At 40.8% G+C, this 24338-nt stretch overlaps 1 protein-coding gene across 4 annotated transcripts in view; it reads left to right on the plus strand.

Moving 5' to 3' along the window:
- The first annotated feature begins 286 nt into the window (after positions 1-286).
- Positions 287-24338, plus strand: part of MEAF6 (MYST/Esa1 associated factor 6) — a 46271-nt gene continuing 22219 nt past the window's right edge. For all 4 annotated transcript variants that reach the window (XR_002823253.1, XR_002823254.1, XM_004371929.2 and 1 more), the window contains exons 1-4: positions 287-408; positions 1670-1785; positions 6610-6697; positions 6863-6908. Coding sequence is in view for 2 of the 4 variants with exons in the window: in XM_004371929.2 (XP_004371986.1) it covers positions 319-408; positions 1670-1785; positions 6610-6697; positions 6863-6908 (340 nt within the window). In the remaining 2 variants the exon portion in view is untranslated. The remainder of the gene's footprint in view (positions 409-1669; positions 1786-6609; positions 6698-6862; positions 6909-24338) is intronic.

Below are 24338 nucleotides of genomic sequence, written 5' to 3' on the forward strand. Positions count from 1 at the left end.
ATTCAGTGAGGTGAGGAACGCAGGAGCAGACTTAAGAAGTTTGGTTTGGGACGCGGTGAGTCTGTGGTGTCTCTAAAACCCAGCCGTCAACTGACAGGTAGAACCGCGGCTAGGACAACGAGCAGAAGCCCAAAACACTGGAAACCTCCAAGCTGAGTTTGCCAGCGCCAAAGGGCGGGAACAGCGCGCAGCCCCGAGCGCGGCTCCGGAAATCGCGCGCGCAGGCGCAGTGCAGCGGCGGGCGCCCCCTTGCGGGCCAGCCGCGGCGCGCAGGGACCGCCCCCAGCCTCGCGCCACCGCCGCCCGCCTCAGCCCAACATGGCGATGCACAACAAGGCGGCGCCGCCGCAGATTCCGGACACCCGGCGGGAGCTGGCCGAGCTGGTGAAGCGGAAGCAGGAGCTGGCGGTGAGGGGCTAGGACGTGGGCGCACAGGTTGAGGCTTCGCGCCTGCCCCCGCCTCCAGGCCCCAGGCCGGCGGTGCCAGGCCGTTACTCTCGGGGAGCAGCGCGGCGGGCCGAGTCCCGCGGCCTGAGACCCGGATGCGCAATCCGCGGCTCGCGGGCGGCTCCATTTCCCGGTTGTGCGGATCTGGAACTGGGCGCCGGGGCCGGGCCTCCGGGCCCGGGGGCGGGGCGCGGGAGCCGGGGAGGGGGAGGGGGAAGAGGAAGGAGGGGGGCGTGGAAGAAGGAAGACGCCGGGGGCGGGGGGAGGTTGTGTGAGAGTTCTAGAAAGGGCGAGTGTTGGTGAGCTTTGGGGGTAAGAGCGGGCTGTCCCTGGTCTTTGGAGGGGTGGGTGAAGGCGGGCGTTCCCTTGATCTTTGAGGAGTGGGGGGCCGACGTGTCAGTGGGCAGTTGAGTGGTTGGTTGGGGCTTGTCCGTGGGCTTTGAGGGGGATGGGGTAGGAGGTAGATGTGGGAAGGGAACCCAGTCTGGCCTTAGGAGGATGGTAGGGGGTGTGTCCTTTTGGGGCCTAGCAGTAGATCCGTTGGATGGGGTTTTTGATGGGCAAGGGTGTGGTATATTTGGGAACGTCTAGAAGGTGACAGATGAGGGGAGGAGACCCAGCCTAGGAAATTGGGAATTGTGATATTCATTCAGGGTCCCCTGAGCCTTGGTGGATAAAACACTTCTCCTCCCCGCGTTTTGGCTTGGGCATGGGGGAGGCTCATCTCACCTGAAGCTGCCCTTCCAGTTTCCATAGCAACTGGCAGCCTAGTGCCGGCAGCCTAGTGCTGGCGGCCTTTCTGAGCCTGCGGGGAGAGGAGGCGTTGGCGCTAGAAGGCTGCTCACCCTTCCCTCTCTCTGATGGTGATACCTTTTGTGCCTGGGAGAGGAGGCTGCCCATGTTTGGCTTCAGCAGGGGTTTTTGACACCTGGGGTTCCATGGACCCTCTGAAGTATATGCAAAATTTTGCATGTGTATGCAATTTTCTGGGGACAGACTCTGTATTCCATTCTCTTCTGAGTGTGGTCCATTACCCCCAAAGGGTCAAGACTGTCTTAGTCCTTAACAGTCTGCCCCTCCCCATTATCGTACTTCTCTCCACAAGGGTGTTTTAGTGTAGTTGAGCTTAGGTTTATAGGTCTGATATCAAAATTTCAGTTTGGTCAGACTTAATGCTTGGTTTTAAAAGGCATTATCCATTTCTCTGTTTTTCATCTTCCAGGAAACACTGGCAAACTTGGAAAGACAGATCTATGCTTTTGAAGGAAGCTACCTGGAAGACACTCAGATGTATGGCAATATTATTCGTGGCTGGGATCGGTATCTGACCAACCAGAAGTGAGTGTCAGCAGCTGTAGTGTTCTGTAATGTGCCCTAGTAATATTTGTTTTTAGGACTGTATGTTTCTTGGTAGCAGCTTTGTGGGCAGATAGAGATAAAGTGGTAGCTGGAAAGAGGTCTGGACTTGAACTCTGGCGTGGCCTCACTGCCTCACTGAGTAACCTTGGATAAATCCCACGTCCGTAAAATAGAGAAAGTCAGCCTATGGCACAGGGTTGTGTGCAGCATAAATGAAATATAACATGTGAAAATGCCTTATACAGCAGCACTGTATTAGTATTTTCCACATTTTAATCAGTCGTGAGTTCCACCTTCACAATTTTTGCTGTACCTGTGTGCCCACTGTACCACTGTTTATGTAATAATATTATTCTTTAAAAAATTCCAAACTTTTTGAAAATTTTCAAATCTACAGAAAAGTTGACAGAATAGTACGTAAATACTTGATGTCCTCCACCTACATTCTAGCATGTTGCCACATTTGCTTTTTCTCTTTTTGTAATATATATAAACATGTACCTGTACCAAGAACACCAAACCCGTTGAGTTGATTCCGACTCATAGTGACCCTATAGGACAGAATAGAACTGCCCCATGGGGTTTCTGAGGAGCGGCTGGTGGATTCGAACTGCTGATGTTTGGTTAGCAGCTGAGCTCTTAACCACTGTGCCACCAGGGCTCCAAACACATACCTGTATATAACTTTAAAAAAAAACTTTTATATTTTGAAATAATTAGAGATTCACAGGAAGTTTTAAAATGGTAGAGAGTGGTCTGGTGTACTTTTCACCCAGTTTCCCCCAATGGTTATGTCTTATGCAGCTATAGTACAATATCAAGACCAGAAATTGACATTGGTATAATGTATGTGTACAGTTCTGTAGATTTGTGTGACCACAAGCACAATCAAGATACAGAACTACTCCATCACCACAAAGATCTCCCTTGTGCTACCTCTTGATCGTCACACCGGCCCCCTCCCCCTTACATTTTTTTCCCTAAACCGTTTGAAAGTTCAATGCAGATGTCATGATACTTTGCCCCAAGTATGTCAGCATGTCAGCATGTACCTCCTAAGAGTAAGAACATTCTCCTACCTGACCCCAGTTGTCTCACCTAGAAAATTAACATTATGTTAATAGTATCATCTAATACACCAAAAAAAAAAAAAAAAAAAAAAACACCAAACCCGTTGTTGTCAAGTCGATTTCGACTCAGAGTAGAACCATAGGGTTTCCAGGGAGCAGCTGGTGGATTCGAACTGCCGACCTTTTGATTAGCAGCTGTAGTGCTTAACCACTATGCTGCCAGGTTTCACCAGTTGTCCCCAGAATGCTTTACTTTTTTTCGATCCAGGGTCCAGTCAGTGTCTAGGCATTCCATTTGATTGTTGTGTCTCTTTAGTCTTTTTTAATTTAGGAGAGTCTCTAATCCTTTTTTTTTTTGTTGTTGTTTTTTATGACATTGTCTTGTAGAATGCCCCACATTCCAGATTTTTGTTACTGTGACCTCATGAGAGATTCATAAACATTCTTGACAAAAATGCTGCATAGGTGATGTTGTGTACCTCTTGTTGTATTAAAAAAAAAAAAAAAAAAAAACCCGTTGCCATTGAGTCGATTCTGACTCATAGTGACCCTATAGGACAGAGTAGAACTGCCCCATAGGGTTTCCAAGGCGTGTCTGGTGGATTTGATCTGCTGACCTTTTGGTTAGCAGCTGAGCTCTTAACCATGGAGCCACCAGTTGTATTAGGAGGCACATAATGTCAGATTGTATCACTATTGGTGCTGCTAAGTTTGATTGTTTGATATCTCTGATGTAAAAGTCATATTTTCCCCTCTGTAACTAACAAATAATTTTTTGGGTTATACTTTTAGACAGTGTGAATGAATGTACTGCTCCCTCATAACTTTTATTCAGTGGTTTAGTTTACTTTTCTTACTGGTATTCTGAAAGAAGAGCCTTCCACTTTTATCTTCCCTCCCTTTCATTTGTTCTCTTTCTCTCTCCTCTCTGTCTGCCGCATCACTCCTGGATTTTTTTAAAAATCAGCATATTGGGATTTACTACTGTCACTTTTTCTTTTTTTTGTTTTAAGGTTTCTAGAGGCTTATTTCTTTTTTTTTTTTTAGAAAAACTTATTTTTGAAATACACAAAGAGACATGCACAAATCATAAGCTCTGTGACTTTTCACAGAGTGAACACATCCATCAGTATTCTTTTTAATGTTTAGTTTGTCCCAAATGTGGCCAGAAGGAGCATTTTCAGGGTGGTTCCTCTGTCCATTTGACATGACCCTATTAGTCTTTGAGCACTTTTTTGCTTTCTGGCCCAAAAAGATGTCTCAGGCTCACCTTGTCCTTTTCCTGCCCCAGACCTGTATGAGCCATTTCTCTGAAGAACCCTAGTTTTTCCTTTAAATTTTTAAAAGTAAGTTTATTTAACAGAGATAATAGCATGCCACTAGTTTGTTCAGTCGTTTTTAATAATAAGCATTAAAATCAATACATATTACAATAAAAGTGTTTGTGAACCAGAATGATCTCATGTCCTGCAGTAGAGCACATACCACACTTTGGAAAACGTTGCCATCTATGTAGGCATTCAGCATAAAGAATGTTTTGGGCAAGCCAAGTGGTAAATCCTCATTAATTCCCCTGTTTGTTACAATATAGCCTCCCTTTTGGTTATTTTTTTCCCAAACATGAAGCGATGCTCCACTCCTTACACAAAATCATTTCTATCATATTCAACCACTGGATGCCAGAGTCTGATGGATTCTTTAATGATCAACAGCTGAAACTCACCAAACTTCTTTGTCTGTGATAGTTATGATTTTTCAAGTGAGGTCATATTCCGGTTCAATAAATGTCAGCATTTCAGAGAGAAATCGTAGAATTTTAGAGCTGGGAGGACCTAGTGTGAGTTTGATTGCACAGATTTTGTACCACTTTAAACTAGCTGTGAACTTGGGCGGGTTACTTAACCTTGCTAAGCCATTTTCCTTATTTGTGAAATGGGAATAATACCACCTATATTCTTAGATTGTTGTAAGAAATCTGAAACAGTGTATATAAATTAACACAAATTCCAGCACACAGTACAAAATTGTGGTGACTAATACTATTCCTAATCTGTTCCGGATAAGGAAACTTGAGGCCCAGAGAAGCTGAATGGTATTATATGGAGACACAGCTAGGTACTTGTGAATTTCGGAATAGCATCCAAGATATGAGCCAAAATCAACTCAATGGCATCTAACAACAACAACCCAAGTCTCCTAACTCCTAGTTCCCTATTTTATCTAAATTATACTACACAGCTTCCTCTAGGGACCATGTTGTTTTTGGGTGCCATTGAGTCGATTTTCAGCTCACAGTGACCTCATGTGACAGAGTGGAACTTCCCCATAGGGTTTTCTAGGTTGTAATCTTTACAGGAGCAGATCACCAGGTCTCTGTCTTGCAGAGCTAATTGGTGGGTTCAAACTACCAACCTTTCAGTTAGCAGCTGAGCGCTTAACTGTTGTGCCACCAGGGCTCCTCCTAGGGACCATAGTGCTGGTTGTCATTTAGATTTTGTCATGTTTGGCGATGACTGAGGACAAACATATAGTAGAAATACAATGTTTATTTTAGCCTCAGCTCCTCAAGTTTAACTCATAACTATTGATTCCTAGAGTAAAGCTTGATTTGGGTCTGCAAGATCCTCCTTTGCTTATGTAAATAAACTCCATGCTAGTAATCTGTTTCATTCCATTCAGAATAGGGCCGGCCATTAAAGAGTTAAGAATATAGGCTTGAGCTGTTGGAGACAATTAGTGACAAATGCAAGGTAGGATGGTGAAGAGTTAACCACAGTTAACATTTCTGAGCCTTTCTAGTTCTTCTTGTTTTTCTGCCTAATACTCACTTTCTCTTCCCTTCTTATGTGATTTGCTTTCTGAGAGGACCATGTGTACACAAGTCCAGCTACCCCCTACCTGTTTCATTCATTCATGTCAGTGTGTTTAGTTTATTACTTCTCAGCCACACCTCACCCTAACTTTGTTTCTTTTTTTCCTTGCTTGGAGTGGGGGGAAGGGAATACAGCTGTTTCTTTGTCCTGATGTAGGTATAGATCTGTTTGCTTCTGTACAGCCCACTCCCCTACCTTTTATGTTTGTTGTCTGCCTTTGTATTCTGTCCTCCTTCTTTGTTTGTCTGAGTCTTCCATACTCCTCCAATTCTAGGAGTATGCCTGAGTATCACTTGGTTGTCTTGTCTCTCGCCTGTGAGCATGTAAGTGTGTCTGTACGTGTCCATTCCTCTAGGTATCTGCGAGTCTGTATGTTGTGTCTCTCCCAGTTGGCAGGCTGTCCATACTTATGTGTGTATTGCCTTCTTTATAAATCTGTTATCTGTTTCTTTGTTTTAAATGTTTTATGTTTCTTTCCCAGTTTGTTTTTGCTTAATCTTCATCTGTATTCTTTGTCTTTTTAAATCTCCTTTTCTTTTCCCTGCTGTTCTTCCCTCTTCTCCTTTATTCCTTCTCCCTCTTTCTCTTTCCCTTCTGTTAAATGATGTATATTTTTTATAATTATTTATTAAATACATTTTCGTATTTCTTGTTTTTAATTTTGAAAACAAATGAACTCAATGTTTTATGTTACTCTAAGAAACAAATCTACATGAAGATAATTCTTCCATATGAGTGGCCCTTAATTGCTTTATGAAACATGGCAAAAAAAGAGTCCCTTACACCTGTCCTCGCGCATCCCCAGCTTGAACCATAGACATTGCTTGGTACTTAAGATGAGTTTCTTCTGTGTGTTTTAGAAACTCCAATAGCAAGAACGATCGAAGGAACCGAAAGTTTAAGGAAGCTGAGCGGCTCTTCAGTAAATCGTCCGTTACTTCAGCAGCTGTAAGTGAGGTGGGGGTGCATCTTTTTGTGGCCCATTGTTGAGGAAGACCTCAGTTCAGTTTCTGTGAGTTTTCTCTTCTCCTTCCTCCCTTGCTGTGAGGCTGTGAGTGATGATCACCTGAGGTCTGTGGTAATTTTTCTAGTAACTGTGACTTTTTCTTTTAGGCAGTAAGTGCATTGGCAGGAGTTCAGGACCAGCTCATTGAAAAGAGTAAGTTTATTTTTTTACTTTTTTCATCATTTTTTTTTTTTTTAATTGTACTTCAGGTGAAGGTTTACAGCACAAATAGTTTCTCATGAAACAGTAGTACACATATTGTTTTATGACCTTGATTAACAACCCCACGACATGTTAGCCCTCTCCCTTCTCAACCTTTTTTTTGGTGAAAATATACATAGCCAAAGATACACCATTTCAAAAATTTCTACATGCACAGTTCAGTGACATCGACTACGCTCTTCCAATTGTGCTGCTATTCTCACTGTAGATGAAGGCTTACAGAACAAAATAGTTTCTCATTAAAGAGTTAGTACACATGTTGCCCTATGACAATGGTTAACAACCTCACAACACATCAACACTATCCTTACTCAACCTTGGGTTCCCTATCACTAGCTTTCCTGTCCCCTTCTGCCTTCTAGTCCTTGTCCCTGGACTGCTGTGCCTCATTAGTCCCATTTGGTTTTATGGGGCTGTCCACTCCCCAGCTGAACAGTGAACCTTGGAAGTGACTTCACCACTGAGCTAAAAGGGTGCCTGGGGGCCATACTCTCGGGGTTTCTCCCGTCTCCTTTAGGCCAGTAAATCTGGTCCTTTTTTTGTGAGTTAGAATTTTGTTGTACATCTTTCTCCAGCTCTGTCCAGAACCCTCTGTTGTGATCCTGGTCAGAGCAGTCAGTGGTGGTAGCCGGGCACCATCTAGCTGTACTGGACTCAGTCTGGTGGAGGCCTCGGTAGCTGTGGTCCATTAGTCCTTCAGACTTATCTTTCCCTTGTATCCTGTTCTCTTCACACTCCCTTGCTCCCGAAGGGATGAGACCACTGGAGTATCTTAGATGGCTGCTCACAGGCTTTTAAGACCCCAGACACTACTCACCAAGGTAGAATGTAGAACATTGCCTTTATAAACTGTGTTATGCCAATTGAGCTAGACTTCTTTCATCATTTTTAAGCTACTACCAAACCAAATCCACTGCCATGGAGTTGATTCTGACTCATAGCAACCCTATAGGACAGAGTAGAACTGCCCCATAGGGTTTCCAAGGCTGTGAATATTTACAGAAGCAGACTGCCACATCTTTCTCCCACAGTAAGCTACTACGGTCCCTATATTTAACTCCTTTCTGACTGTGTATCTGAGGACTGGATCTCTCATACTCTTGCCTCTTCTTTCTAGAAGTTAGGAGCCCTTTTGAGTATACCTAATCATCTCTGTCTTTTGAGGAAGAAACTGCTGTGCTCTTCCTACCTCTAACAGCATTTGAAGGTTGACTTTAGTTGTTCAAAGACACAAAGATATGTCTTCACCCCGATAAACCCATTGCCGTTAAGTTGATTCCGACCCACGGCAATCCTGTGCGTTACAGAGTAGAACTGCTCCATAGGATTTTCTTGGCTGTAATCTTTATGGAAGCAGATCACCAGGCTTTTTTTCAGGGTGCTGCTGGGTGGGTTCAAACTGGCAACTTTTAGGTGAATAGCCTAGTGCAAACTCTGCCACCCAGGGACCTCGTCCCTAGGAAGGCTTATACATTCTTAGGGAATACCCTCCCCACCCCCCAACTTCTTTAAACATTTTTTAAAAACAATCTCTTCTTATATAAAACTTCAAACTTACTTAATAAATCCCAGTGAACTAATTTCAGTAATTATTCTTAGACAATTCTGATCCTGTAAACTCATTGTTTGTTCATCCCTAACTGTAAACTGGAGATTAGATAGTATTTACTTGGGAGACAAATTGTGTCATTCTCTGTCTGTAAGCCATACAGTCTAATTCTTTCCTGACTTCTAGTGACAGGATAAAGAGCTGCACGTTGATCTTTCTGCGTCAGACTGTGTGTGGCTATGTTGGATGCTCTCTCTGTGCATTGGATCACTTTCAAATACAACCTACTGTTTGTATCCTTCCTTCAGATGGTACATCTTGTTGTGAAATCCAGTTCTTTTGATTGCATTTGAGCAGAGCTTTGAGGAAAAGGATTTTGGTAGTTTGGAAATAAGAGCTATTCAGTGACTTCAACGATTCTCTCCACGTACAGATCTCTAGCCCTCTCCCTAACCTCTTTCTTGAACTTTAGTCATGCACCGTCTAGAAATATCCATGCAGATATTCAAAATCAAACATTTTGTTTAAAACCAAACTGTTCTGTTTCTTTCAAAACTTGTCTGTCCAATTTTTCTATTACGGTACTTCTGTTCTCCCTTGTTTAAAACCTTGTGGGCATTTTTAACTCCTTTCCCCCCAATCTAATCAATCATACCAAGTCTTTATTTTTCTTTCACCGTAACTCTGAGCTAAATCTTCTTTTCAATTGCATTGCCACTCCTAGAATGTAGACCTGTGTCATCTTCTTTGTTGAGTAATGAGACTGGTTAAGGGGCATGCTGGACCTCACTCCTTTCACTTAGAATGGATTGACTTTCTATTCAAGCAGGTATCCTTGACTGACTCCTTAGTTTTCATGAGGGCCTGTAATCCTGCCCCAGCTCAACTGATAGTTTAGCATATGGCTCTGTAGTGAACTACCCACACAGAATAGCTGCACCCAGGTACTTGTAGGGAAAAGATCTTAAAGTCACTGCCTTTAGAAGCTTGATGGAGACAAATACTTACGTATTAAAGATTTTCTGGAGCATATGCAGGCCATCCATTCCTCAAAAACCTTCTTCCTGAATTGAGCCACACCCTTGGAATGCATCATATTGCCATTCTTTGGTCTGCCTCATAAAGTTGATTTTGCTGAATTACTCTTTGGTCCTGTAAAATGTGGCACTGTTTTTACTGTAAGAAGATGTTGCAGATGTTATTTATTATCATTTCTAATTGTTCCTCTTCTTTAGAATAATTGTTTTCTCTGAATAACTGGTTGATGTTGACTGAAAGTCTTGTAATTGCCTCTTTGTATAGGTGCTACAATGCTGGAAGCCAAATTTGTGGTTCCCCTATAGCAAGTGAATAGGAATTTATAGCAGGCATTTTGGAAATGAATCTTAGTATTGAAAACCAGCATACTTTTATTTCCCTTTGCTTTGCTTTTCTCATTTAAAATTTATTTCATTGGGTTTAATTATATAAATCTTAGTAAGCTTACTTGAATCCTTTTTGGAATAAAGCAGAGTTTACGTAAGTTTACATGAGTTCGTGAATTCAAATGGTCAGAGCCCTTTTAAAGTATTCTCCTGCACTCTATGTTACCACCTCTACCACTACCGCTTTTACATGGTAAGTGCTCGTTTTTAAGATTTTATTTTTGTCTTGATTTTCTGCAGTTCACTGTGATATATCTAAATATGAATCTGCCTTTATTTACTTGGCTTGGGGTTTGTTAGACTTCTTGAAGCTGTGGTTTGGTATTTTTCATCAGTTCTGGAAAATTTCTCAGCTCTTGTCACTTTATTTATTTATTTATTTATTTTTATGGATCGAATTGTGTCCCCCCAAAAGATAGGTTGAAGTTCTAACCCCTCTTACAGCAAATGTGACCTCGTTTGGGGAAATAGGGTTTTTCTTTCTAGATGTTCTAAGTTAATGCAGCATACTGGGGTGTGGTGGAGCCTAATCCTAATCTCTTCTGAGTTGTGTTTTATAAAAAAGAAGGGCATACATGAAAACAGAGTCACACAGGTGGAAGGCACCACATGTGGATCACTCTATAAGCCAAGGAATGCCAGAAAATGCTGCGGGACTACCAGAAACTGAAAGAGACAAAGAAGAATCATCCCCTAGAGCTGACAGAGGGAGTGTAGCCCTGCTGACACCTTGAATTTCAGACTTGTACCCTCTAGAACTGTGAGACAGTAAATTTCTGTTCTTTAAAGCCACCCACTTCGTGGTATTTTGTTTTGGCAGTCCTAGGAAACCAAGGTATCATGCAAAGCTCAAGTGAGTCAGCATCAAGCCAACTCTGCAGCTTTACTGGTTCAGGTTTTGTTTGATAATCCTAGGGACCTGGCCTCTGCCTTTTTATTAGGAACAAGTCCTGACTATCTTCTCTAGTTTTCATATCTACCCAGGCCAGTCTCCTCTTTGCCAGGTCCCCCCTATTCTGGTTATATCTGAAACTCAGACTTGACAGGGGATGGGGAGCCATTACCTACTGACAGAGTGTGTTGTGTTGACTCTTTCCTGCTCATTATCTGCTCATGGGCTGGATGGGGTACCCTGTTGTCTCTGGTTCAACCACGTGATAACAACTGTTTGTCGGAACCGTAACCAATGGCATCATTCTGGATTATGCATTCTGCTGTATATTAGACTACACATTTTTTTAAATTATAGTTGGTTCCTACCCACCCATACACCTGCTACTCTCCAATGAGCTTCTCTGATCCACCCCATCTTAAACCACAGCTAACCTGATAGTTCTGACCATATCATGAGAAAGCACAATTGGTCTTGTTGGGATTGGACTTGCTTATGTGGAGAGTACATTTGGCACGGTTTGAGTCAAAATTAGGAAGGATACTGACCACTTCTCAAGGAAAATATTAAATAGGATTCTACTGACACTCTTCTTCATTTGATGAAATGTGGAGAATTTTTTAAAATTGAAAAGTAAATTTTCAATGTAAAGCATTGTTATAGTTCATTTTTAATGAGACGTTTGTATTTATAAAATGCTTTTCTTGTATTTGCTTTATAAAATGTGTCTCTTTCTGCATCCCTTATCACTTGCTTTTTTTTTTTTAATTTTTTTTTAATTTAGTTTACAGAACCAACTAGCTTCTCATTAAACAGTCAGTACACATATTGTTTTGTCACATTGGTTCAGTCCCACGACATGTCAGCCCTCTACCTTCTTGACCTTGGGTTCCCTCCTGCCTTCTAGTCCTTGCCCCTGGGCTGGTGTGCTCCTTTAGTTCTGTTTTGCTTTATGGGGCTGTCCAGTCCCTGGCTGAATGGTAAACCTTGGAAGTGAGTTCACCACTGAGCTAAAAGGGTGTCTGGGGGCCATACTCTCGGGGTTTCTCCAGTCTCTTTCAGGCCAGTAAGTCTCATCTTTTTTTGTGAGTTAGAATTTTGTTCTACATTTTTCTCTAGCTCTGTCCAGGACCCTTTATTGTGATCGCTGTCAGAGCAGTCAGTGGTGGTAGCCAGGCACCATCTAGTTGTGCTGGACTCAGTCTAGTGGAGGCTGTGGTGGTTGTAGTCCATTAGTCCTTTGGACTAATCTTTCCCTTGTGTCTTTGGTTTTCTTCATTCTTCCGTGCTCCAGATGGAGTGAGACCAGTGGAGTATCTTAAAGCTTTTAAGACCCCAGATGCTACTCACCCAAGTAGAAAGCAGAACATTTTCTTTATAAACTATGTTATGCCAATTGTCAGCTCTTGTCTCTTTAGGTATTGCATTTGCCCCATGTTCTCTCTCTTCTCTCCTTCTGATACTCTAGTTAAATGTATATTAAACCTTCCCATTGTATCCTTTATTTCTTTTACCATCTCTTCCATGTATTTTTTTCTGTTTGTGCTGCATTTTGAGTATTTTTTTCTGGCTGTCTACCAGTTCACTAATCTTTTCACCTGTGCCTGATCTGCTATTGAAACTTCTCTTGATTGAAAAAAAAATTTGTTGTTATATTTTCAATTTCCAAAATTCTATTTAATTCTTTTTAAATCCGCTGTGTAATTTTTTAATAGTTTTCACTGCAGTTATTTTTTAACCTGTCTTTTATTTCTTTAAGCACAGTAAAGCATAGTTGTTCTATAGTCTGTGTTTAATTTCAATCTCTGAAGGCTTTAAGGGCCAGTTTCTGTTGTCTGTTGTTTCTGCTGGTTATTACTCATGAAATCTAATTTCCCGGTGTGCTTGATTATCTTTGACTGTGTACTGCTCATTGTACTTAAAAGTATTTGTAGGAATAATTTGAGGGCTGGGGTGAAGGTGACTTCTTCCAGAGAAGACTTATGTTTATTTCTGCTGGGTTCTTGGACTTCTTTAGACTACATTTGAGACCTGAGTTTCTCTGGAAGACCCAGGTGATTCAAACCAAGCTTTAATTTCATGTGAGGAATGGTCTACTTCTGCATCTCCTTTTCATTTCATAGACTCCCTCTAATGTCTCAGAACTTCTGTATAACAAATCTTGTGGAATGAGCTCTGTGTTTACAATGCCTTTGATCTTTGATGGAATGCAGCAAACATTTTTTTCTCTTAGAATTTTCACTTGCATATTCTTAGATCTTAAGGAATTTGGAGTTTTGTACTTTTGACATTTTTTTTTTCAAACCTTTCTGAAGATTTTCCTCAGAAATGAATTGTTTTTTTACATTCTTTGATTTCATGTATATCCAAACTAGAATGATACAGAGAATTAGCATGGTCCCCAAGGGGAATTTTATTCAAATTTGTGAAACATTGTATATATTTTGTTTTAAAAGAACAACAAAACAGGCAGATTTTAATCAGTTTCCTTTAAAACTGTTTTACTGGACTTCTCTGAAGTTTTCATCAAGCCAAATCTCTCTTCAGTATTTCCATTGTTCCAGTGAGTAAGTAAATGACAGCATGCAGCATTGTTCTCATATCTTCTCTTTTTCTTTTAAACTTTTTGTGCTAGTCACAAGTTATTGCCTTGACACTATTTAATATCCATTCCTTTCTTTTAATAAGTGGGTGTCTCATTTATAGATTTGTAAAACTTAGTCAAAATCTTGACATTCTTTGCTGTAAAAATGAGTTGCTCACTTTTATATATGAGAAACAAACAAGCATCTTTACACAGTGGCAGCATTATAAGATCGACTAATTGATTTGTTGCTGCACTTTGAATTGTTATAACTTGCTCCTTCTGCAGTCACTCCTCTCTAGCTCCTGTGAGCCAAGGAAGAAATTCATTCTCACTTTGCAGCTTCACTTGTATTTTAGTAGTGTTTTATCTAGTCTCCCTGTGGTCAGTTGCTCTTACAAACCACTTCTAGCCTAGTAACCCTAAAACAAAGGTTTGCACAGAGGACTCAATAAATATTCATTGTTTGATGTCACTTCTCTGTTCAGAAATTCTTAGTGGCTTCCCCTTGTTATGTCCTGCTAATAACTTTTACTACAGTCTTTACTGTTTGTTTAGAATTTGACTTGCATGCTCTTAGATCTCAAGTGTTTTGAGATTTGAACACTTAACTGTGTTCCAGACACTGAGCAAACACTCATTAAAGCTACTCCTTGAGGATAGATACAGTTTGTAAACACCATAAAAGTAGGGACAATTGCTGTAGCCCCAGTGTCCAGCCCAGTGTCTGGTCCATAAAAGACACTCACATATGACATATGAGAGAAAGAATTCTTGTCTTACAGATGAGGAAACAGGCTCAGAAAGGTTAAGCAACATTTTTTTTCTCTTAACCATCACCTCATACTGTCCCCCTAGATAGAATCCCTTAGTCTGACATTTTGTGACTCCTCTTAACCTGTCTTTCCATTTCACCTCTCCTTTCCTAAGATCTCTGTTTAAGACATATTGTTCGATTCCTTTTGTCCCAAATACACCTTGTGTTTTCTCACCTCTGCATCTTTGCTTGTGCTGTTTTCTTGTGCTTAGTTTCTCATTTTTCGAGGTCCAGTTTAAATTCCACCCCCTCAGTGAAGCTTTTCTCGAATAATCCACTCATCTCTGACTCCCGTGGTCCTTAATGTCCATGTAAGTCCTTTGGGACTTCTGTTAGTGCCTGCGATGTTACCTCTTCACGTCCACAGGAGGATTCTTTTTTCATAGGGCTTTGATTTGATTTACAATGCTTTGTGTGTACACTTGTGCATAAATCAAGTTCTGCCTTCTACAGGATGACTGGTGTGTCCATTTACACAGCACTCCCATAGCAGCTGTCCCGGAATGGTTGACAGTTGGTTTTGCCCATCAGTGTTTTCAGTTGTTGTTAGTTGCGGTTGAGTTGATTCTGACTCTGGCGACCCCATGTGTTACAGAGTAGAACTGCTCTGTAGGGTTTTTTTGGCTGTAATTTTCTTTTTTTTTTTTTTTAAGGAGTGTCTCAGAAAACCCCAAGTAGTTTTTATTTTTTTTATTGTGCTTCAAGTGAAAGTTTACAGTTCAAGTCAGTTTCTCATACAAAAGTTTATACACACATTACCATGTGACCCTAGCTGCTCTCCTGTAATGTGACAGCACACTCCTCCTTTCCACCGCAGATTTCCCGTGTCCATTCAGCCCGCTCCTGGCCTTTTTTGCCTTCTCATCTTGCCTCCGGACAGGAGCTGCCTATTTAGTCTCATGTGTCTACTTGCGCTAAGAAGCAGTCTCTTCAGGAGTATCATTTTATGTCCCATAGTCCAGTATAATCTTTGTCTGAAAAGTTGGCTTCGAGAATGGTTTCAGTTCTGGGCTAACAGAGTCCAGGAGCCATGTCTTCCAGGGTCCTTCCAGTCTCAGTCAAACCATTAAGCCTGGTCTTTTTCCTAGAATTTGAGTTCTGCACTCCACTTTTCTCTTGCTCCGTCAGGGACTCTGTTGTGTTCCCTGTCAGGGCAGTCATTGGTGGTAGCCAGGCACCATCTAGTTCTTCTGGTCTCAGGCTGATGGAGTCTCTGGTTTATGTGGCCCTTTCTGTCTCTTGGGCTAACATTTTCCTTTTGTCTTTGGTGTACTTCATTCTCCTTTACTCCAGGTGAGTTGGGACCAATTGATTCATCTTAGATGGCCACTTGCTAGCTTTTAAGACGCCAGACACCACTCACCAAAGTGGGATGCAGAACATTTTCTTAATAAACTTCGTTATGCCAGTTGACCTAGATGTTCCCTGAAAGCATGGTCCCCAGACCCCTGCCCCTGCTACTCTGTCCCTCGAAGTGTTTGACTGTATTCAGGAAACTTCTTAGCTTTTGGTTTAGTTCAGTTGTCCTGACGTCCCCTGTATTGTATATTGTCCTTCCTTTCACCTACGATAATTCTTACCTACTATCTAGTTAGTGAGTACCCCTCTTCCTCCCTCCCCACCCTCGTAACCATCAAAGAATGTTTTCTTCTGTGTTTAAACCATTTCTTGAGTTCTTATAATAGTGGTCTCATACAATATTTGTCCTTTTGTGACTAATTTCACTCAGCATAATGCCTTCTAGATTCATCCGTCATGAGATGTTTCGCAGATTCATCATTGTTCTTTATCGTTGCGCAGTATTCCATTGTGTGAATATACCATAATTTGTTTATCCATTTGTCTGTTAATGGGCACCTAGGTTGCTTCTATCTTTCTGCTGTCGTGAACAGTGCTGCAGTGAACATGGGTGTGCATTATATCTATTCGTGTGACGGCTCATATTTCTCTAGGATGTATTCCTAGGAGTGGGATTGCTAGATTGTATGGTACTTCTATTTCTTGCTTTTTAAGGAATCGTGGCTATAATTTTAACAGAAGCAGACTGCCAGGCCTTTTCTTCTGCGGTACCACTGGGTGGGTTCAAACCACCAACCTTTAAATTAGCAGTCAAGTGTATTTCCACCCCCCAGGGACCTGCCTCTCACTTTGTAGTTAGCCTCCCCTTCTGAGTCCTGTGTCCCTTCTGTCATCCTGTTTATGATTCAAAGCTTCTGTGGCCTCATGCCTGTCAGCCTATTCCTTCTCCAACCAGGGCCTTCACCATTTGCACTTTTTGAGGTGGTTTTTTTTTTTTTTTCCTAAGTCAGTAGCTATTCAGTGGGATTGGGTATGGGAAAAGAAGACTGTCCTGACCATACTTCTCCATCTTAGACTCATCTTTTTATATTTCATTTGATGGTTTTTTTATCTAGAAAAATAATACATTCTCTTTGTAATAAGTCAAGGAATTCAGAGATAGTATGAAAAGGTTGATTACCTCCCACTCTACTTTAGTCCTCATTTTCTGAGGTAAGCAGTATAGCAACTTGATATTGTCCTAAGATGTCTTTCTTGTTGCTTACGCATGTACGTACGACTCGTGTAGAGTTGGAGATTCTTTTTATATAGAAATTGGATCTGACTTGCACATTGCTCAGTGCATTTTTTACTTATTATATTACATATACCCTTGTCAGTTCAGTGCATACAGAGAGAGACAGTATAGGGTAGTGATTAAAAGCATGGATTTTGAAGTCAGACTGTCTGGATTCAAATCCCAGCTCTGTCACTCATCAGCTGTGTGACATTGTGCAAGTTTATGCCTCTCTCTGCTTCCATTCCCTGCTCTGTAAACTGGACATAATAATTGTAGAGTTGTTGTGAGGATTATATGTCTATGTACAAAGTACCTAGAACAGCACCTGGCTTATAGTAACGCAGTGTTAGCTATTGTTATCATCTCACGTTCTTATAAAAGCTGAGAAATATTTCATAGTCTGGCTGTATTGCCCTCTGTTGGTGACTATTCACATTGTTTCTATTTTTCCCCCACTATAAGCAGTGCCACAGTAAACTTCTTTGCACGCAAATGTCTTTTCATAATGGAGTTTTTATTTCTGAATGATGGTATCCCAGAAGTGGTATTACTGTGTCGAAGGGTGATATTCGTAGGTAAAACCTGATTACTTTCCAGATAGTTTATTGCCATTCACATTCCTAAAAGCATTGCTTGGGAGGGCTTATTATGGATATCATTGTGAATAAGCAAAAAATATATTTTTTAAAACCCTTTAACAGAATAAAATAATAAACCTCTACGTATCCGTTGGAGTCCCTGGGTGGTATATATGGTTAATGCACTCCGCTGCTAACTGAAAGGTTGGAGGTTTGAGTCTACCTAAAGGTCCTCGGAAGAAAGGCCTGGCAGTCTACTCCTGAAAAATTAGCCGGTGAAAACTTTATGGAGCACAGTTCTACTCTAACCCACATGGGGTTGCTATGAGTTAGAATCGACTTGGGCAGGTAACTGTAGGTACCCATCACCCTACGCCAAAAACCATCAACCCATGGCCAGTTCTGCCCTATCCACACCCCATCCACTCTCCCTCTCACCCCCTGTATTATTTTAAAGTAAATTTTAGACATGATACCATTTTTTCTGTATATATATTTCAGTATGTGTCTCTAAATGATAGATTCTTTCTTTTTTTAGAAACCTTTTTATTTGGAAAATATTTCAGACTTACAGATAAGTTGCAAGAGTACTACAGTTAACTCCTATATAACTTTCACCTGTTGTTGTTAGGTGCCGTCGAGTCAGTTCCGACTCATAGCAACCCTATGCACAACAGAATGAAACACTGCCTGGTCCTGCAGCATCCTAACAATCATTGCTATGTTTCAGCCTATTGTTACAGCCACTGTGTCAGTCTTCCTCTTTTTCGATGACCTTCTACTACTTTACCAAGCATGATGTCCTTCTCCAGGGACTGATCCTTCCTGATAACATGTCCGAAGTATGTGAGATGTAGTCTTGCCATCTTGCCATCCTTGGGTTCTAAGGAGTATTCTGGTTGTACTTCTTCCAAGACAGATTTGTTCGTTCTTCTGGCAATCCATTGTATATTCAGTATCCTTGGCCAACACCATAACTCACAGGTGCCAGTTCTTCGTCAGTCTTCTTATTCATTGTCCTCCTTTCGCATGCATATGAGGTGATTGAAAACACCATGGTTTGGGTCAGGTGCACCTTACTCTTCAAGGTGACGTCTTTGCTTTTTTACCCTTTAAAGAGATCTTTTGCAGCAGATTTGCCCGATGGAATGCGTCATTTGATTTCTTGACTGCTGCTTGCATGGGTGTTGATTGTGGATTCAAGTAAAATGAAATCTTGCACAACTTCTATCTTTTCTCCATTTATTATGATGTTGTTCATTGGTCCAGTTGTGAGGATTTTTGTTTTCTTTATGTTGAGGTGTAAGCCATACTGAAGGCTATGGTCTTTGATTTTCATCAGTAAGCGCTTCAAGTCCTCTGCAGTGTCAGCAAGCAAGGTGGTGTCATCTGCGTAATGCAGGTTGTTAATGAGTCTTCCTCCAATCCTGATGCCCTATTCTTCATATAGTCCAGCTTCTTGGATTATTTGCTTAGCATACAGATTGAATAAGTATGGTGAAAGGATACAACCCTCCTGCACATCTTTCCTGACTTTAAACCACGCAGTATCCCCTTGTTCTGTTCGAATGACTGCCTCTTGGTCCATGTCCAGGTTCCTCATGAGCACAATTAATTGTTCTGGAATTCCCATTGTTCCCAATGTTATCCATAATTTGTTATGATCCACATAGTTGAATGCCTTTGCCTAGTCAGTAAAACACAGGTAAACATCTTTCTGGTATTCTCTGCTTTCAACCAGGATCCATTTGACATCAGCAGTGATATCCCTTGTTCCACGTCCTCTCCTGAATCTGGCTTGAATTTCTGGCAGTTCCTTGTCAATGTACTGCTGCAGCCACTTTTGAATGATCTTCAGCAAAATTTTACTTGTGTGTAACATTAATGATATTGTTCAATAATTTCCACATTCGGTTAGATCACCTTTCTTGGGAATAGGCATAAATATGGATCTCTTCCAGTCAGTTGGCCAGGTAGCTGTCTTCCAAATTTCTTGGCATAGACGAGTGAGCACTTCCACTGCTGCATCCGTTTGTTGAAACATCTCAATTGATATTCCGTCAATTTCTGGAGCCTTGTTTTTCACCAATGCCTTCAGTGCAGCTTGGACTGTTCCTTCAGTACCATCAGTTCCTGATCATATGCTACCTCCTGAAATGGCTGAACATCGACCAGTTCTCTTTGGTATAATGCTCTGTGTATTCCTTCTATCTTCTTTTGCTGCTTCCTGTGTCATTTAATATTTTCCCCATAGAATCCTTCACTGTTGCAGCTCGAGGCTTGAATTTTTTCTTCAGTTCTTTCAAACTTGAGAAATACTGAGTGCATTCTTCCCTGTTGGTTTTCTATCTCCAGCTCTTTGCCCATGTCATTATAATACTTTACTTTGTCTTCTTGAGCTGCCGTTGGAAATCTTCAGTTCTTTTACTTCATCATTTCTTCCTTTTGCTTTAGCTACTTGATGTTCAAGAGCAAGTTTTAGAGTCTCTTCTGACATCCATTTTGGTCTTTTCTTTCTTTCCTGTCTTTTTAATGACCTCTTGCTTTCTTCATGTATGATGTCCTTGATGTCATTGCAGAACTCGTCTGGTCTTTGGTCATTAGTGTTCAGCACATCAAATCTGTTCTTGAGATGCTCTCTAAATTCAGGTGGCATATAATCAAGGTTGTACTTTGGCTCTTGTGGACTTGTTCTAGTTTTCTTCAGTTTCAACTTGAACTTGCATATGAGCAGCTGATGGTCTGTTCCATAGTTGGCCCCTGGCCTTTTTCTGATTGATGATATTGAGCTTTTCCATCGTCTCTTTCCACAGATGTAGTCGATTTGATTCTTGTGTATTCCATCTGGCGAGGTTCACGTGTATAGTCTCCATTTATGTTGTTGAAAAAGGTATCTGCAATGAATAAGTTGTTGGTCTTGCAAAATTCTGTCATGCGATCTCCGGCGTTGTTTCTATCACTAAGGCTGTATTTTCCAACTACCGATCCTTCTTCATTTCCAACTTTTGCATTCCAATCACCAGTAATTATCAATGCATCCTGATTGCATATTTGATCACTTTCAGACTGCAAAAAACCTTCATCTGGAGCCCCCGATTATTAACATGATACATTAGCTCTCTAACTCGCTCTTTATACCACAAAAACCCCACAAAAAAAAAAAAAAAACCTGTTGTTGTCGAGTTGGCTCCGACTCATGGCGACTCCATGTGTTACAGAATATAACTGCTCCGTAGGGTTTTCTTGGGTGTAGTCTGTATGGAAGCAGATCTCCAGACCTTGCCAGGTGATGCCACTGGGTGAGTTCAAACCACCAACTTTCCTGTTTGTTAGTAGGTCAGTGCAAATGTTTATGCCACCCAAGGACCTTTTCTCTGTATACCCTTATTATTATTTTCTTTTTTGCTGATTACTTGAGGGTAAGTTGCAGATAACTTACTTTTTTTTTTTTTAATTGTGCATTAGGTGAAAGTTTACAGAGCAAATTAGTTTCCCATTCAGTAGTTTGTACATAAAGTGTCCCCCCACATTGTGCCAGCACTACCCCCATTTCCATCCTAGGTTCCTCATTTCCTTGTGTTCTAAATTGCTACCCCTTCTTGCCTTCTCATCTTTGCCCTTGTGCAAATGTTGCCCTTTTGATCTCCTATAATTGCTTGATCTAAGGAGCACATATCTCTCAGGTGTTATTGTTTATTTTATGGGCCTGTCTGAAGGGTGGTCTCTAGGAATGGCTTCAGTTCCAGTTAGATTCTTTTTTTCCCCTTGCGTCTGATTCTTTTTTATTGTTCTAAAACATATACATATTAAAAAAAAATTTCCACTGAGTCAATTCCAACTCATAGCGACCCTATATGACAGGGTAGAATTGCCTCACAGGGTTTCCAAGGAGCACCTGGTGGATTTGAACTGCCAGCCGTTTGGTTAGCAGCTGTAGCTCTTAAACCACTATGCCACCAGGGTCTCCTATACATATATAACACAACATTTTCCTATTCAGCGTTTTTCAGGTGTACAATTTAGTAAATAATAGACTCTTAACACCGTTATCACCCCCCTCAAAAAAAAGACTTTTTTGTTTTCACCTTTTGACTGTCATGAGTAATGCTGCTGTGAACATTCATGTGCAAGTTTTTGTGTGGATATATGTTTTCATTTCTCTTAGACGTATACTTGGGAGTGGAATTGCAGGGTCACATGGTAACTCTGTGTTTATTTAACCTTTTGAGGAACCGTCGAACTGTTTTCCAAAGTGACTGTACCATTTGACATTCCCTCCAGTAATGTGTGAGTGTTGCATTTCTCCTGTCCTCACCAACACTCATTATTGTTTATCTTTTTGATTGTAGCCATCCTAAAACCTATTGCCACCAAGTCGATTCCAACTCATAGTGACCCTATAGGACAAAGTAGAACTGCCCCATAGGGTTTCCAAGGAGCGACTGGTGGATTTGAGCTGCTGACCTTTTGGTTAGCAGCTGAACGCTTAACTACTGTGCTACCAGGGCTCCGGTAGCCATCCTAGTGGATGTAAAGTGGTATTGTGGTTTTGATTTGCATTTCTCTCACGAAGGAGCCCTGATGACGTAGTGATTAAGTGCTTGGCTGCTAACTGAAAGGTCGGGTTTAAACCCACCAGTAGTTCTGTGGGAGAAAAGACCTGGCAATCTGCTCGCATAAAGATTTCAGCCAAGGAAGCCCCATGGTGCAGTTCTGCTCTATTCTGTAGGGTTGCTATGAGTTGGAATCGACTTGAAGGCGCCCAACAACAGTGACTGATAATGTTGAGCATCTTTTTCTGTGCTTATTGGCCATTTGTATATCTTCTTTGGAGAAATGTCTGTTCAAATCCTTTGCCTATTTTTTTTTTTTTTTGTCTTTTTATTTTTGAGTTGTAGGAGTTCTTTATGTATTCTGGGCACAAGTCCCTTATCAGATACATGATTTGCACATATTTCCTCATATTTCCATGAGTTGTCTTTTCACTTTCTTGGTGATATCATTTGCAACACAAAAATGTTACATTTTGATGCAGTCCAATTTATCTTTTTTTTTTTTTTTTTTTGGTCACTTTTGCTTTTGTTGTCATATCTAAGAAACCATTGCCTAGCCCAGTTGGTTCTAAGAGTTTTACAGTTTTAACGCTTACATTTAGGTCTTGGATCCATTTTGAGTTAATTTTTATTTATGGTGTGTGGTAGGGTTCCAACTTCATTCTTTTGCATGTGGCTCTCCAGTTGTCCAAACACCATTTGTTGAGAAGACTATTCTTTTCCCCATTGAATTGTCTTGACACCCTTGTTGAAAATCAGTTGACCATAAGTGTAACTTTTTATTTCTGGATCTCATACTGTCATTTTCTGAAATAGATTCTATTCCGTTAATCCGTATGTTTATCCTTAGGCTAGTACCACACAGTCTTAATTATTACAGCTTCGTAGTAAATTTTGGAGAGCTTTTGCTAATTTTCCTCTGAAATCAGTTTTCCTGAACTTCAAAAAGGCAGAATTGGTCAGTATACTTTTTCTAGCTTCATAGCCCTAGAGCTCCCCCTTCTGTTGCTTTTTTGAAGTGCACAAAAAAAATTCATGACCTTTGAGGTCTGTTTCTATCTTCTGCTTGTTTTGAATGTCTTTCCTTTATTTGTCTTACTCACGTGCTGCTCAGTTTGGACTTTCTTCCCAACAGTTTCTAATACTAAGACATAAAAAGAAGAAATCTGGTTCTATTACCCACATAACCCTTTTTGACAATTTTTAGAAACAGGTAATGTACATATTTAGGAACTTTCAATGGTTCAGTAAAGTGAATGTCTTCTCCCATCCTTATGTTTTAAGAGTTTCAAGAAATTCTTTCCAGGGGAAAAAAAAAGTATACGTTTACCAAAATATATATAATTACATTCTTAAAAATAATATATTTATACAGGTTATTTTTGACCTTGCTTTAATTTATTTAATATAACTAAGAGATGTTTTAAAATTGAGACTGTGTGTCAGCTGTGAGTATTGTTATTTCTTTTTAAAAATATTTTTAAGACTTCTCAGAGTAATTTGGGGAATAGAGTTCTTCTCCCTCTTGGGCCTCTTTCTTGATAGAAAGATGGGCTTCTTACATGGTTTGGTGAAGGAACAAGGGCCAGCTGTAGGCAGTGTTCCCACTTCTCACGTCCCGGAAATCTGTCTAATGTTTTCAGTAATACTTTTAGTGTGATCATTAATCCCACTAGTGTATTTTATGTTTAAATTAGCTTTATGCAGCGAGGTTATCCTAGTTGCATGTTTCTATCTCCCAGCTCCTCTTAGATCTGTTGCCTCTGGTTACCCTGTTTCAGATGACACTTTTAGTTTTCCCTTCTGTTTTATTTTTTATTGTTCTTTAGATGAAGGTTTACAGAACATAGTTTCTCATTAAACAGTACACATACTGTTTTATGACAATGGTTAACAACCCCGTGACATGTCAACACTGTCCCTTTTCAACCTTTGGTTCCCTATTACCGCTTTCCTGCCCCCTCCTGCCTTGTAGTCCTTGTCCCTGGACTGTTGTGCCCCATTAGTCTCATTTTGTTTTATGGGGCTATCTAATCTTTGGGTGAACGGTGAACCTCGGGAGGTGACTTCATTACTGAGCTAGAAGGGTATCCAGGGGCCGTACTTGCGGGGTTTCTCCAGTCTCTGTCAGGCCAGTAAGTCTGGTCCTTTTTTGTGAAGTTAGAGTTTTGGTCTACATTTTTCTTTTTTTTTTTTTTATTATTTTTATTTTTTCTAATTGTACTTCAGGTGAAGGTTTACAGAACAAATAGTTTCTCATTAAACAGTCAGTACACATATTGTTTTATGACATTGGTTAACAACGCCACGATATGTCAACCCTTTCCCTTCTCAACCTGTTTATTTTTTTGGTAAAAATATACATAGCCGAAGATACACCATTTCA

The sequence above is a fragment of the Trichechus manatus genome, unplaced genomic scaffold (genome assembly GCF_000243295.1).
Source record: "Trichechus manatus latirostris isolate Lorelei unplaced genomic scaffold, TriManLat1.0 scaffold00015, whole genome shotgun sequence".
Lineage (NCBI taxonomy): Eukaryota > Metazoa > Chordata > Mammalia > Sirenia > Trichechidae > Trichechus > Trichechus manatus.